Raw genomic sequence first — 14,497 nt, forward strand, 5'->3', positions numbered from 1 at the left:
GTTTCCAGGAAAAGGTTTGGGCCTTAGAATCTCGAAGATTGCTTTTTTGAAGGTAGATACTGAAAGCATATCTCTTTTACGACCAGCCAGAATATTCCACTGTGATATGCAGTAAGGATAAAAATAATTTCGGAAACGCTCAGTTCGAATATTAAGTTGATAAATAGGATTTCTTGTTCTTAGATTATCTGGTCCCGCAAGTCTTGCTGGTAAGTAGTTGCGTAAATAAGAGTGGGTTAAATTGTGCAAAATTTTGTAGAAGAAGATCATTCTTCTACTAAATCGACGATCAGCAACACTCTCGATAGACCAAGTTCAGAATAAAGTTTTTCTTGAGACGTTCCACGAAAGCAGCCTGTTATAGCACGGCAGGCATTATATTGGATTGATTCAAGCTTACGCACAAAAGTCGAATTTCCAGGATTACTTATATAAAGAAAGCAGAGATTTTCTTGGTACTTGTTTGCAAAGTCTGTTAATGAGAGGCCAATACCTTGTTTTCGTCTAAATTGTGACTGAATGAGAGTTTGGGACCCAAAGAAAGACCTAGATGTTTCTGATATTCACTAGTTCTTATGTCAGTATTATTGAAAGGTAAAACAGGAGAATTAGCAGATAAGAGCCCTTTGAAAAAGTAAACTTCCGCAGCTTGTTTTGTGAGATCAGGATTAAAAGACATCTTCAATTGACGAGCCCACTCACTTAATCTTGCAAGAACTCTGTTTAGTTCCTCACTGCTCAAAAGTTGGTCAATCACTAACGAAAATAAAGGTGTGCCATCAGCGAAAATCTTAGGCTTGGTCTCGAGATTGTTGGGAAGGTCGTTGATGTAGATTAGAAAAAAACAGAGGACCAAGAATTGAGCCTTGAGGAACTCCTGCCTTGATTTATTTCCACTCAGAGGTCTTTCCATTCAAGCAACCCTCTGATACCTACATTTGACAGAACATTTCTCAAAAGGGAAAGCAAGGGACCAGATACCCCATAGGGTTGGAGTTTATAAATTAAACTCTCATGCCAGACTCGATCAAATGCCTTTGAGACATCAAGAAACACTCCCCTCGTGTCCAAAGGGGGGTCAGCGTCAAACCCTGTAAAAATGTCATGCGTTATGGACAACGAGAGACACAAGAATCATCCTCCTTAAAAACCTGACTGGCAAGAAGTAAAAAGATTGTTATTTGCAAAATACGGGAAATCAAATGGTTACGGAGGGAGGGACTGTAGAATTCCAATAATCGGAATTATGAATAGAGATCTTTAGTGCAAACTGTAATCATATTCTACTTTTCGAAAAATTAATATAGTTTTTAAATAGAAAAGATAAATTATAATTTACTCGCAATGTGGAATTTCCATGCACGCGCTGAAAGTTTGAAATTTTTTATTACAATACGTTTCATTAAAATGACTTTGGTTTTAAATTATCTAATAAACACCCCCTTGAATGAACGTCCCTCCTAAAAACCAAAAAACCGCAAAAGCCAAAGAACGGATCGGACATCTATTCGAGGTAATACTGTATCTATTTGTATATAGATCTTGATAAATAGACTGGATAGTTCCATTTTGATGTTTCTACTATTTACAGCATGGTTTAGCTAGACCCTTGTAAACCCAGGGTCGGAAATATTTAAGTATTGCGCATTAATTGAATCGACAATGTACGCCTGCGCTGTCTTTTGATATTTGGATGCAAATTTCTTTAGAAAGACCAGGCGGTAAATCAGAAACATAAAAAAAGGTTTGCAGTCTTTATATTCAGGCTAAATAGATATAATTATAATAAGAAAGTGATTACCTTTCTCAAGTCTTCCATTTCTTGCTGATGTGTGTTTAACAGTGTCTCTTTATCTTTAACGAATCCTTCTTTTGCTGAAGACAATAGCGTGTTTTCTTCTTTAGTTTTCGTCAGTTCTTCTTCAATGTCTTTCAACTTTCCACTGTAATCTTTAATCTGTTAAAAAAAGTTCGTAATCCAAACAACGGATATGAATATCACGGACGGAATATCACGGAATCGCTCAGCACAAAAAAGTATCCAGAAAATTTTTTGGTACACCTTAAAAAAAATGCCTAAGAAAAGCTTCATAAAATACACATATACACATTATTTTCCAATTTTATTTCCTCAACAGCCAAGAAACTTTTCGATCAAAGACCCACACAGAAATATTATTGCGAACTCAGTTTTTTTCAACAACAAAAATCCCTTTGCATCAAAAGACCCAAACAAATTTTACGACAGCGGTTTTATACCCTCAACAGCTCAGTTCCCTTTTCGATTAAAAGACCCAAACGATTATACAAAGTCGCTCTTATTTCCTCAACAGCTGAAAGACCCCAACAGATCTTACGACCACGGTTTAAACCCTCAACTCAGATCCCTTTTCAATCGAAGAACCCCACCTCGATCAAAGGCCACAAAGGGAACAGTAATTTCATACCTGCTCAATAAAACTCTGTTCTTGATTTTGAAGTTTTGACTTCTCGTCGTTTATCGTCGTCACAGCGTCTGCAAGTTCATTCTCGAAATTGCTAAGCAACTAAAAACGAAATTAACATGAACATTTTTACACTGAAATTGAAATGAATACTTTTTAAAACAGCCCCCTTATAACACTGATACTTGGTGGCTTTATTGTTCGTGCATCGGCGTCAACTAAGGGTCAGCGTAAAAAGGATCGATAAGGTATTTAAAAAGTCATAAAACTTTTCCTTGTAGAGAATTTAGCGATGAAAGATCAATCATAAATTTACAGAAATTTAGATACTTAGCACTGAAACTCGATAAGAATTTATTTTAAACCTGTATCAACTTGAGCCTCATTTCTCAGTCACACACATGAGAAAAGTTCAAAGCGATTCAAAGTTCTGGAGTTTCAAGCTTCGCGGTGACTTGATTAGTGCATCTCCCGAAACATTGACGTCATTTTTATAAAAATTTTGATCAGTGCAGATCAGTGGTGAATATTGATAAACAGAGATGATTTAAGTAAGTAAGTAAGTAAGTAAGTAAATCATTTATTTGTCAACGAAAGCGAGACTAGCGACCACACTCATAGACATAATGCTAAACTAAGGAGGTGGCCGCACGATATAATTACAACAACAAGTGAAAAAAATACTAAGTTTATAAAACGATCATACTAGGGTAATAAAGTGAAATAATTTTCGTTTTTTAATTTCGTTTTTAATAAAAACAGAAAAAAAAAAAACATATTTAAAAAAGAAGAGAATCAAAAGAATAAAAAGAAAAAGAAAAGAAAAGAAAAGAAAGGAAAATGTTAAAATTAAAAATCAAACTCGAAAAAAAAAAAAAAAAAAAAAAAAAAAAAAAAACACAAATCAAGTGTACGACGAGAGGAAATATAATTTGCTCAAATCTTTAAGACGATCCAATGCTAGTGTAGACAAATCATCGAGAGAAACGAAATTTTGAAGTTCATTCCAAACCAAGATGGATTGGTATAGAATTGAATAGTTACCATAAGTCACTGTTTTTACTTCGGGTATTTTTAGAAGTCCAGACTTACAACGAATTACTTCATGACGGTCAGTATCATTAAGACGTTTGTATTCAAGAGTTTTTAAAAGAGGAAGAGGTAATTTTCGATTCAAGAGTTTGAAAAGAAAGAGGATATTAAGGTATTTGACAAAGTCAAAAAATTGAAGAAGTTTAAATTCTAAAAACAGAGGAAAAGTATGTGCACGAAAGTCAGAGAAAGACATGATTCTGAGAGCTTGTTTTTGAAGAATAAGAACTCGACGGGCGTGGATTGTTTGGCGTTGCCCCCAAATCTGGGCTGCATAAGAGGCGTGACATTGGAAAAGGGAAAAATATAATGATGCTAGTGTTTTCTTGTCGACATAATGCCGAAGTTTACTTAGAGCTCCATTAGCTCGCTTCAATTTATTGCAGACAAAATCAATGTGGTGTTTCCAGTTCAGATGTTCATCGATGTATACACCAAGATACTTTACAACCTTGCTGGGTCTAAGGCGATGTCCGTTGATTTTGATTTTCAAGTCATAATCGATCTTCTTTCGGACAGGACGAAACAACAAAAGCTCAGTTTTACTAGTGTTGAGAGAGATCTTATTTGCTTTAAGCCAATTCATAAGAAGCTTTAGATCGATATTGGCTTGCTTAGCGATCGGTTTCAAGGATTCGTTCTCAAAAAAAAGCATAGTGTCATCAGCAAACAAATTGACCAAAGCATATCGAAGTGCAATATGGAGATCATTCACATAAAGGAGAAAAAGAAGTGGGCCTAAAACAGAGCCTTGAGGGACACCATGTTTCATATTTTTAGAAGTAGAAATTTTACCAGAGACTGAAACAAACTGTGATCTATCAGTAAGAAATGATCGAAACCAACCAAGAGCTTTTCCACGAACCCCGTAAAAATCTAGCTTTGATAGTAGGATAGAATGGTCGACGGTATCGAATGCCTTTTGTAAATCGATGAAAATAGAGCATCCATACTTACCTTCATCCAAAGCATTTGATATTTTGTTGATAGCATAGAGAAGGGCTGTTTCAGTCGAGTGGTTTGATCGAAATCCAAACTGTAATGGGTAGATCGAGTTTGATTGGTCGAGAAAGTTCGTCAGTCGTGAATGCATGAGTTTTTGGAAGATTTTGTCAATGTTAGAAAGAAGAGAAATTGGCCTATAGTTCTCAGCATCGAATGGAGAACCTTTGTTTTTGAAGACAGGGATGACTTTCGCTTCTTTCAGCTGACTTGGAAAGATACCAGTAAAGAAAGAAAGATTAATAATATCAGTGAAGATAGAAGAAAGCGTGTCCAAGTTGGAAGAAATAATTCGATACGGGATGCTGTTTGGACCAGTTGCCTTATTTTCACTGAGAGACATGAGAGTTTTGATGACTTCTGGTTTTGAAGCTGGAGCAATGAAAAAGTCATTAGCATTTCGATTTTCGTTCTTTAGCCACTCTGAAAAATGATGACGCGTAAAAGGAATTTTTGAACGAACTTCACCTGCAATGGTTGAAAAGAAATCGTTGAAAGCTTTAGATACTTCTTCAGGGTTGGAAGATAAAGAATCATTGATGTTAAGAGAAATAGAGTTTGAAGAAGAAGGAGAAGATATAATCTCTCTGACGCCTTGCCAAAGTTTTCGAAGATTGTCTGAGTTTTGAAAAAAGTAGCGAGAATAATGGAGTTTTTTACTAGCACGGATAAGAGATACAATGCGATTTCGGTAAAATTTGTATCTGTCACGAAGAAATTTCTTAAGATCGGGTGAAGAATCAGGAACTTTCAAATTGTCGTCTTTGAGGCGACATTGTGATCTCTGATGTTCATCGAGACAAGAATGCCTTTGGTGATCCAGGGTTTGAGAAGGAGGTTAGCTTGACGTCTGGTCAACTGTTTCAGAGGAACATGCTTATCATACAAAGAAGAAAAACGAGTCAAAAAAGAATCAAAAGATAAGTCAACATCCCCCCTTTCAGTTTTAAGAAGATCTTTCCAATCAACGCTGTCGAATTCATCTTTGAAAGTAGCCTCATCAAATTTGGACCAATCTCGACGAAAAGGAAGTTCAGATTTGTAGTCAGAATCACAGTCAGTATTAAGAATTAGAAATTGAGGAAGATGGTCAGATATAGCAACAGTTAGATTTCCAGAAGTTGATGAACAGTTAAAAGGAGAAGTAAGAATGTTATCGATAAGAGTACTGGAGGTATCAGTGATCCGTGTTGGCAAGGTAATAGTTGGAAGAATCTGATAAGCACCAAGAATATCAAGAAATTTAGAGTGAGAGATTACAGAGTCACAAGTCAAAAGATCTATGTTGAAATCGCCTAATAAAATAAGATTTTTGTTTTCTTGGCAGGCTTTCTTCAGCAAAGGAGATATAAAATTTTTATTAAAAAGATCAACGTCAAGGTCTGGATGTTTGTAGATGCAACCAACGATATGGTTTTTCCTATTTTTTAAGACGATTTCAGCAAAAGTTGACTCAAGATTACCACAGGCTGAGTGCACTATCTTTGAAAGATCTGTGCGAGGTTTGCTTTTGAGAGAGTTAGAAATAAAGAGAGCAGTTCCCCAACTGATGAGACGGCTGGGGTATCAAAGGATTTAAAGCCGTTGATAGAAAGTTCAGTGTTTTCGATAGAAGATTTGAGTCTGGTTTCACTGATACCGAGAATGCTAAAATTATGATTGAGATTATGAAGTAAAGTAGTAAGATTGTCATGATGTTTTTCTAAAGAACAGATGTTGAGATGAAAGCAAGAAAAATTTTGTTTTTTAAGAGGAAGAGAAGCAAATTCTTGAGTACTATAGTATTTGCAGTCGAAATGATTAACGTGATCATCATAAGTAATATTATCAAGTTGATCGTCGATTTGTGAATCAAAATTAGAAAAAGAATTCGAGATAGAATTTAGATGTTTAAAATAATTTTTTAAGTGACTTATGTCTTTACCAATGGGTAATTTTTCATCGGATTCAAGATTAGGTAGAGCATCATGCCTACAAAGTTTACAGAGCCAAATGTTTTTTATGTATTTTGGTTCAACGCCTAAGCACTTTGCATGGGATCGTCTTTCACACTTGGGACAAAAATGAAAGGTTTTAGAAGTAATTTTTTTCGAGCAAACAGAGCAATCATCGTTTGTCATTACTGGAAAATCAGTGTACAAAAGAGAATGTTTCTCGAGCCAAAGTATAATAAAAAACAGAGCATTCAAAAACTAAGATATAAATAAGAAACGCTACAGAATGAAAAAAAATTATTTAGAAACAAAGAGATCTTTATGATCAGGAAAGAATTCAATTAAATCATTTAAATGTGTTACTTTCAAGACTTCATCTGTGTCATCATTAAATCTCAAGTTAATAGAACCATTAAACACCCAAAACGATTCAATGGCATTACGACCATACAACGCTTTAACTCTTCCCCAGAGAAATCTGTAGTAACTGCAAAGGTTATTATTAATGTAAATTTTATTTGTCAAATCTGCTTTTTCAAATACCTCACGTTTACTGAAGTCTTTGCCTTTTTTGATTAACTTTTCTGCAAGTTTTCTGTTTACAAATCTCACTATTGTGCGCTTTGGACCTTTTTGATTTTTCTTTGGAACAGGCGATGACAAGCTTCGATTTCGTTGGGAGGAATATCAATGTTGACGGCTTTAGCTATTTCGATCACTTTCGATTCTAACTCGTTTTGTTTGACAGAGTCAGGGATACCCGCAATTTCGATATTATTCCTTCTTATGTATTGTTGAAGTTCACTGTTTTGTCTCTCTACTGTGCTAACGTCGTCCAAATCAACCTTTCCTTTCCCAACTTGATCCAGTTCAGTTCTCAAATCGTCAATAATTTTGCTTTTCGAAGAAAGTTCCTGCTTAAGTTCGTCCAGTTCTCTTCTCATCTCCAAGTTTTGATTTTGGAGCTTGATTGTAATATCTTCTTTTACACTCTCTATCTTTGATGCAATGTCATACTTTATAACCCTCATTTCGTAAAAGATCATTTCAAGTGTAACCCCCTCGATATGTTCCTCCTCGAGTGATTTATGAAGATTATAAGGTTGAGAAAAAGAATAAGATACATCACCACCAGGACTTGTCACAAAGTCTGTGTCTTTTGTTTGAAGAGAGTCTTTTTCTTGGTGTGGTGAGGTGTCTTGAGTGTCTTTTTGTGTTGGAGAATCTTGTGTAGTAGTGTATAAAGGTATATCTTGAAGTACTTCTTCGATGTTCTTTTGCTGCTTTCTTGTTGTCACATTCATTGTAAAAAAATGGCTCGAGAAACAAAACGCCTACTTTTTACGCGCCAAAAATTTTTGACACGTCTGCACTCTACGGATGTCAGATCTTTAAGGCCGGTCTCCACTTTCGCGCGACATGAGCGAAAACTTTTTTGAAGTTTTTGTAAGGTTATTGATCGGTTGAAAATGAAGCAATTCCATTGGTAGAAATTGACGTAACGGATGAAAAAAGTAGAACTTCCTTCAATTTTTTTTTGTTCGCGCGAAACTTTTTTTATGACGTAATCTTTTCTACAGGCAAAAAAGGTTAAGAAAAAAAACTGTCGCCCATTTCGCGCGAAAGTGGAGTCCGGCCTTCAAAAAGAATTCTCTTGGCATCCAATTTTATCGACTTTAAATTTAGGTAGGATAAATTTGGTTGAATGAAATGGGTCAGTAAAGGCTGGTTGAAGGCTAATAAATGATCGAACAAAAAGTCGCCGATGACCGAGCCAATTTAAAACTCTCCGTACCTCTTCTTGCCTCTGCACAGTGGATTCTAATGTTTCTTTCTCCGAACAAACGCGCTTGTACGCTGTATCTCGTAAGCTCTCCTTCTTTTTCCATCCCTCCACCACGTTTGCCAGAGTCTACAAAAACAAAAAAATCAAATCAAGTCTATTTTTAGAGGTATCGTTGCATCTTACTATTGCTGTCACAGCACATGCTCGTTATCTCGAACTTTTAATTATTGTTTGAAAGAGTTTACAGAATCGAAGTTGAAACTATTATTGTTATTATTTGATCCCCTTAAATGCAACTCTTACATATTTTTCCAGGCGCTAATTTTTAAGTTTATGCACAAAACACGGAATACTCTAGCCAGTACCTTCCCACAAACCAAATTTTTTCTTTGTTAAAACGCGATAAAAAAGTGGTTTTCGTCTAACAGGCTAGGAACATTCGAGATCCATTCTAGTTTATGAAAATGTAGATGCGTCTTGAGATAACTGTCTAGAAGTAAAGGCCGGCGCAAATGCATGAAACATTTGATCCGACATTTTCAAACCATTGTTGAACGAAATGTTGGGTGGAAAGTTTACATATTTTCCCCTAAATTTCCTAAAAAAGTTAGATTTTTTGACGCAACGCAAGTGTGTCCAACATTTTCATCCAGCATTAAAAAAACTTTCAAATGTTGGATCAAATACTGGATGGGTTTGCACCAATCTAAAGAGAATAACACTTACATTATCCAATTGTTCTATCATGATTTGTTTTTTCCGATCTGTCGATACACTTACAGCTAGTTGCTCTTGGCTATCCAGAAGCTGGAAAACAAAGCACAGTCCACTATGTTGTGAAAACGCGTATATCTACCAATTGACCTCAGTTTGATAAAATACTACTAGATTGATGATGAGGACTAAAGTGAAATTCTCGCACATTTCTAGTGTAACTGCTCTAGTGAAAGTGCATTCTGTCTTGTTCGAACTTCGTAAAAAAATATCAAATAGCTCAAATGTTTTCATCGATTCTTAGATAAATTTATTGCTTTAAATTATATACCTTTTGTTGAAGTATCTTAATTTGATCTTCACAATGCTGTAAAATAGAAGAAGATGAAAAGCAGTGAAAAGCGGTTAAAAGTAAATGCAATTTTTTATAAGAAGCAGTAGATTTCTAATGAGACAGGGCTGTTCTTATTTTTTGGTATTTTGAGCCTCGTATTGTTCTTATCCTATTCTTATCTATAATAAGAACAGGATAAGAGCAATTAGTAATCGATTAGAGCAATTAGCAATTAGCAGGCTTTATACACATTTTTACTACTTTGACCCCTAAATTGATTGAAATTAAGTAATTCAAGGCTCTGCATTGTTCTAAAGAAATTGTTTTCATTTTTTTGCAATTTCTTATAGTCTTAATATTCCTATAAATCTAAGTTCTTATAAAAGAAAAAGAGCGTATCCAAAGCCTGGAAGCAATAAGGTAGGAAAGTTGGAAAAAAAGTCTGCAGTTGAAAATACAAACCCCAAGCAACGAAAATTCTAGGATTCTCCTATTAATATTGGGCAAAAGTAGTAAGTAACTCGAATATAAAAATATTGCAGGAAAGTAATATATATTGTGTGAGAAGTATACCAAAAGAAACAAATTATTTCAAATTGATAAAATATATCAATAAACTGTGTGAAATCAAGTGCGTATTACTTATGGGTAATGAATCAACGGATCCTGCACTAAATGTACTTCCCAGTTTTCGCCCGGCAAGCGAGAGGTCGTGGGTTCAATCCCCACTCGATTCGTTACCTTTGAGAAAACTGGGAAGTACATTAGTGCAGGATCCGTTGATTCATATCAATAAACCTTTCGCCTAAGTCTCTCTTTTTCAATGTTTTCTTTCAAAATGGTGTTTTCAGCTGCAAGTGAAGAATCCAGGATACTCGATGGTGAGTGGTACAAACTTTTCAAATTGTTCATAGATGCTATCAGAATACCATTTTCATCAAGCTGAAGATCATAAAATTGGAAAATAATTATAAACGTGACAGAAATGTGCTATTGATCAAATTAATTTATACTTTTTTTCTTTTTCATCGTTTTGCTAATTTTTTATACTTCCCAAGATCTTTATTATCAAGGGATTTCTATTAAAAATAAATAATTACTTCCTCCCAATTCACCTAAACAACACAAGCTCCCAACTGACAACGATCCTTTCCTGACACCCATAGTGGGTTGAGATTTTGAGAAATTCTGGTTGCCCCCCAACCCCATTTCAAACCCCCCTAGATTTTTGAAAAACCTCTTGCCCCCCCTTCTCGAAAAAATTTTCGAAGACTGAAAGTCTCCTATTTCATGTGTTTTTGCCTAAAAATTGACATTTTTAGGATTAAAATTGAGCCATTTCTCAGAGAAAGGCATGTTTTTACATTGTTTTGATAAAAAATGCATAAATATGCTATATTTTACTGCTTTGAAGCCTGAAAATCTTTTCCATCTTTTAAAGGGGGGAGGACACTGTGACACCTATCCCTTGATGTCCCACCTCAACAAGGGGGTTTGGATTATCTATTTTTAGTCATAAGAAGAGTCAGTTTAAAATGGATTGTAAGCAGAAAATCTTTCTTATGTAATAAGCTTTCAATAAAAGTAGAACATTTTAAGACTCCATAGAACATACACTAATAAAACATTTTCCAGTCGAAGATGGTTTATGTTTGGCAGACCAAACAAAATAAACTAAAATCAAACCTGGAGTTCCGGTGATGGTAGTGAAATAGTAGATCGTAACAATGCTATCGTATCAACACTCGATGTATCTGACAGATTTCCTGGAGAGATTTCTAAAATTTTGAAAAAGAACTATATAAAAATGAACATATTTAATAAGCTGCTAGCAGATGCTATGTGATTTTGATGAGCTAATCGACAGAGATCAGAATAAGCGACATTCGCAACATTTTTTTTCTTCAAAATCAAGACTAGAACACTCTTGAGCAAAAATAAGAAAAGAACTGAAAGTAGTCTAAGGCTTCTGGCACAGCTAGTTTTTATCAATAGTTTAGCCGATCGTTCAATCATATAAAATATCTGTATCAAATCTTACCTCTGTGGTTTGGGTAAAAAGAGGAATGAATTTGATGTCTGAGTGATTCCATTTGCTTGATACTGTCAATACCTTTATTGGCTTCTTCTTGTATGATGAGACTTGAATGCATCTAAGGTTCAAAAAAATGTTGACAATACATTCCATAACATAAAAATGAAACACTACCTTGTTAACAAAAAAATCTGATTTTTTTCCAATACTCTGGGATGCAGAATAGGATTGCAAGGAAAGAAGCTGGGACGGGAAAAATAATTTCGTTTGGTTAATACAATAATAGGTATATCTCTATATTGCAGTGTAGAGTGTCTAAAAAAACAAAACAGAAAGTGTTCTGATTTAATAATCTTTTGATTGAAAGAAAATATATATTTGATTTCAGATCAGTTTAAGATAACATTTTTCTATCTACTTTAATCGGATTAACTTTCGGGAGATTAAATTTTTGATTTCGTGAATTTTCGCCATTTTCGCGAAATTAAAACTCGCAAAAACGCGTGAGATTCCTGACTCGCGAAATTAAATCCACTACAAAATTTTTTAAATAGCATTTTTGGTGGAGAAACCAGTCCAAAGTCTCCATTTTGGCAAAAAAATAGATATTTTTCGGCTATTTTTCAGCTGTTTTCAGGCTCATTCGCAAAATTAAATCCAGAAAATTTTGCGATTATTTTCACTCGCGAAATTTAATCTCGCAAAATTTAATCCGATTAACCATTTTATAGAAAGAATCTGTTTTGTTCTTTCTGAATTCACTTTACATAATATGTATTTCCATTTCATAAAAAGAACAAAAAACTAGCTATTTTGATTTTTACTGAAATATAATTACTGACCGCCGATGACTGATCTTCAAGAGCAGTTTGATAAGCTGTTGATTGATCTGGTACTATAGTGCATTCATCGTCCACATCTTCAAACATGTTATTCAAATTGACTGAGACTTTCTTCAAGGATCTTGGTGTACCTATCAATCAAAAGAAATGGAGTCAAATTATTTAAATTGAAGTTTATTAAAATCTGTTCATGATATTCATTACGTATGTCTTTTACAGAAAATCTAAACCAAACAAGTTGTTTAGAAATTTTCGGTAAAAACCAATCTAAAATTGCCAGCCTGTTTTGTCGTTTGGAAAGTTTAAGATGTTTGAGTTTCAAGCTGTAAAAAAAACAGGGTATATTTTTCCTACTACCAGGTGCACCAAAAAGAAGTATACAGGTTTGTCGAGATATTGTGATCTTCAGGATTTTAACTTTTTGTTCATTTTTTTTAATCGTATAGAGGATGCTCTAACTTGAATTTTAAGCTATCATACATTAGGTTTGAAAAGTGAGTTATTTCAATAAAACTGATAATTATTTCAATAAAACTGACTTTTTTTAATGTCGAAATTTCAAAAAATCATCAAAAACAGCGAGCAAACTTTTCTCTTGACACTTACCTATTCTTTACACATAAAAATACCAAAAAATGCAACTGTGTTCATCAAAACTTGTTATGGAATTTCAAAATATGGTAAAACAAGCTATCCCATGTGTGGGATAATATTTTTGGAAAAGCTGAAAAAAAGTTTTGGAAATCTCCAAGAGGGGTTTTGATGTTATGTGTGTGCTATGTGAGAAAACTTTTGAAAAAATAGATCACCATTCCTTGACTAGTTGCTCAAAGAACTTGGGTATGCATTGAGTTTGCTCATGTTGGAAATGTTCATGACATGCAAATAAGATGGAGAAACTGTGGCAAAATATAAATAAGAAAACAAATAGAATAAAAAAACAATAAAATTGTGTTTTTGTCAATTTGTCTTATTTATAGCGTGATTGCTGTTTTTATTGATTTTTTGAAATTTCAACATGGAAAAAAAGTCAGTTGTTTTTAAATAACTTTCGAACTACTTGCTTTTTCAAATACGACCCTGCAGACTCCCCGGACAGTCTGGGGTATTTGTTTCCCGCGTCCGGGGATTTTTTCATTTATTTTTGAGACTTACCCCGGACAACCCGGACTGGCCGCGCGGGCGGTCTGGAGCAGTCTGGAGACGGGCAAAAAAATGGCCGCGCGGGCATTTCTCCGACTTTCAAAAAATGATGTTGGCGTGGTCAAGTGCCGTAATTATATGTACAGGAGGACAACCTCGTTTCCCTTTTGATGTTTTTGATATGGCTGTATGTTTGACGCACAATAAAATAATGTTGAAAACGCGAGGTTGGGCTGAGGGATTATCTGGTAACCAGATGTGAAAATTCTTTCCTACATTTAAAGCTCTGAAGAACGGGAAATTTAGTTAGATTGACCCGCTCCTTCAGAGCTTTAACTTGGGCGACCACCAAACCGCCATCGGAATATCAGATAAGCTGAGGGAGGAATCACAGTGTACTAACAATCAGTACCAGAAAATACACGCCATGCCAGGTGTAGCCGTGCCGTATGATGCTAAACCAGACGGCCGCGCGTTGACCTCACTGACCGCGCGCTAACTTTATCTGGCCACGCGTTGACCTCGCTGACAGCGCCCTAACTTTATCCGGCCGACGCGTTGACCTCGCTGACCGCGCGCTTACCTTATCCGCCCGCGCGCTTACCTTATCCGCCCACGCGTTGACCTCGCTGACTGCGCACTAACCTTATCGGCCGCGCGGTTTGCTTCGCACCATACCCCAGACATTTGAAAACGCCTCGGAAGAAAATGTCCGGGGTATTTTTTCCTCGCGCGTAATGGTGCCCCAGATGTATGTCCAGTGATATTATCATTTATTTTCAACCCCAGACAAATACCCCGGACTGTCCGGGGAGTCGGCAGGGTCGTTATTCAAATTTAATGTATGATAGCTCAAAATTTAAGTTAAAGCATTCTCTATACAATAAAAAAAGAATGAACAAAAAATTTAAATCCTGGAGCTCACAATATCTTGACAAACCTGTATACTTTTTTTGGTGCACCCGGTATGTTGGTGATAATTAGCATCATTATTATGCAGGGCTTTTAGCTGGATTAGGCAGTGTTTTTAAGGTGAAGGCTTCTTCATATCATAAAGACGAAAGACATGTATCTATTTTTCGGATCCGGTATGCGGGAATAGTTTCAGGACCTGCAGGCGACCTGGTAGGGTTGGGTATGGGTGTGGTTTGGGTGTGGTTACGTATCAGAT

General features: G+C 35.5%; 1 protein-coding gene across 3 annotated transcripts in view; it reads right to left on the reverse strand.

Moving 5' to 3' along the window:
* LOC136821970 (centrobin-like) overlaps positions 1–14,497 on the reverse strand; it is an 80,447-nt gene that overhangs the window by 30,539 nt on the left and 35,411 nt on the right. For all 3 annotated transcript variants that reach the window (XM_067078189.1, XM_067078188.1, XM_067078187.1), the window contains exons 2-10: positions 12,184–12,314; positions 11,348–11,459; positions 10,993–11,084; positions 10,105–10,248; positions 9,304–9,339; positions 8,985–9,065; positions 8,268–8,384; positions 2,448–2,546; positions 1,802–1,957 (exon numbers count right to left, since the gene is read on the reverse strand). In XM_067078189.1, coding sequence (XP_066934290.1) covers positions 1,802–1,957; positions 2,448–2,546; positions 8,268–8,384; positions 8,985–9,065; positions 9,304–9,339; positions 10,105–10,248; positions 10,993–11,084; positions 11,348–11,459; positions 12,184–12,270 — 924 coding nt within the window. In that variant the 5' untranslated portion in view covers positions 12,271–12,314. The remainder of the gene's footprint in view (positions 1–1,801; positions 1,958–2,447; positions 2,547–8,267; positions 8,385–8,984; positions 9,066–9,303; positions 9,340–10,104; positions 10,249–10,992; positions 11,085–11,347; positions 11,460–12,183; positions 12,315–14,497) is intronic.

The sequence above is a fragment of the Clytia hemisphaerica genome, unplaced genomic scaffold, assembly GCF_902728285.1.
Source record: "Clytia hemisphaerica strain Z4C2 unplaced genomic scaffold, Clytia hemisphaerica genome assembly, whole genome shotgun sequence".
Lineage (NCBI taxonomy): Eukaryota > Metazoa > Cnidaria > Hydrozoa > Leptothecata > Clytiidae > Clytia > Clytia hemisphaerica.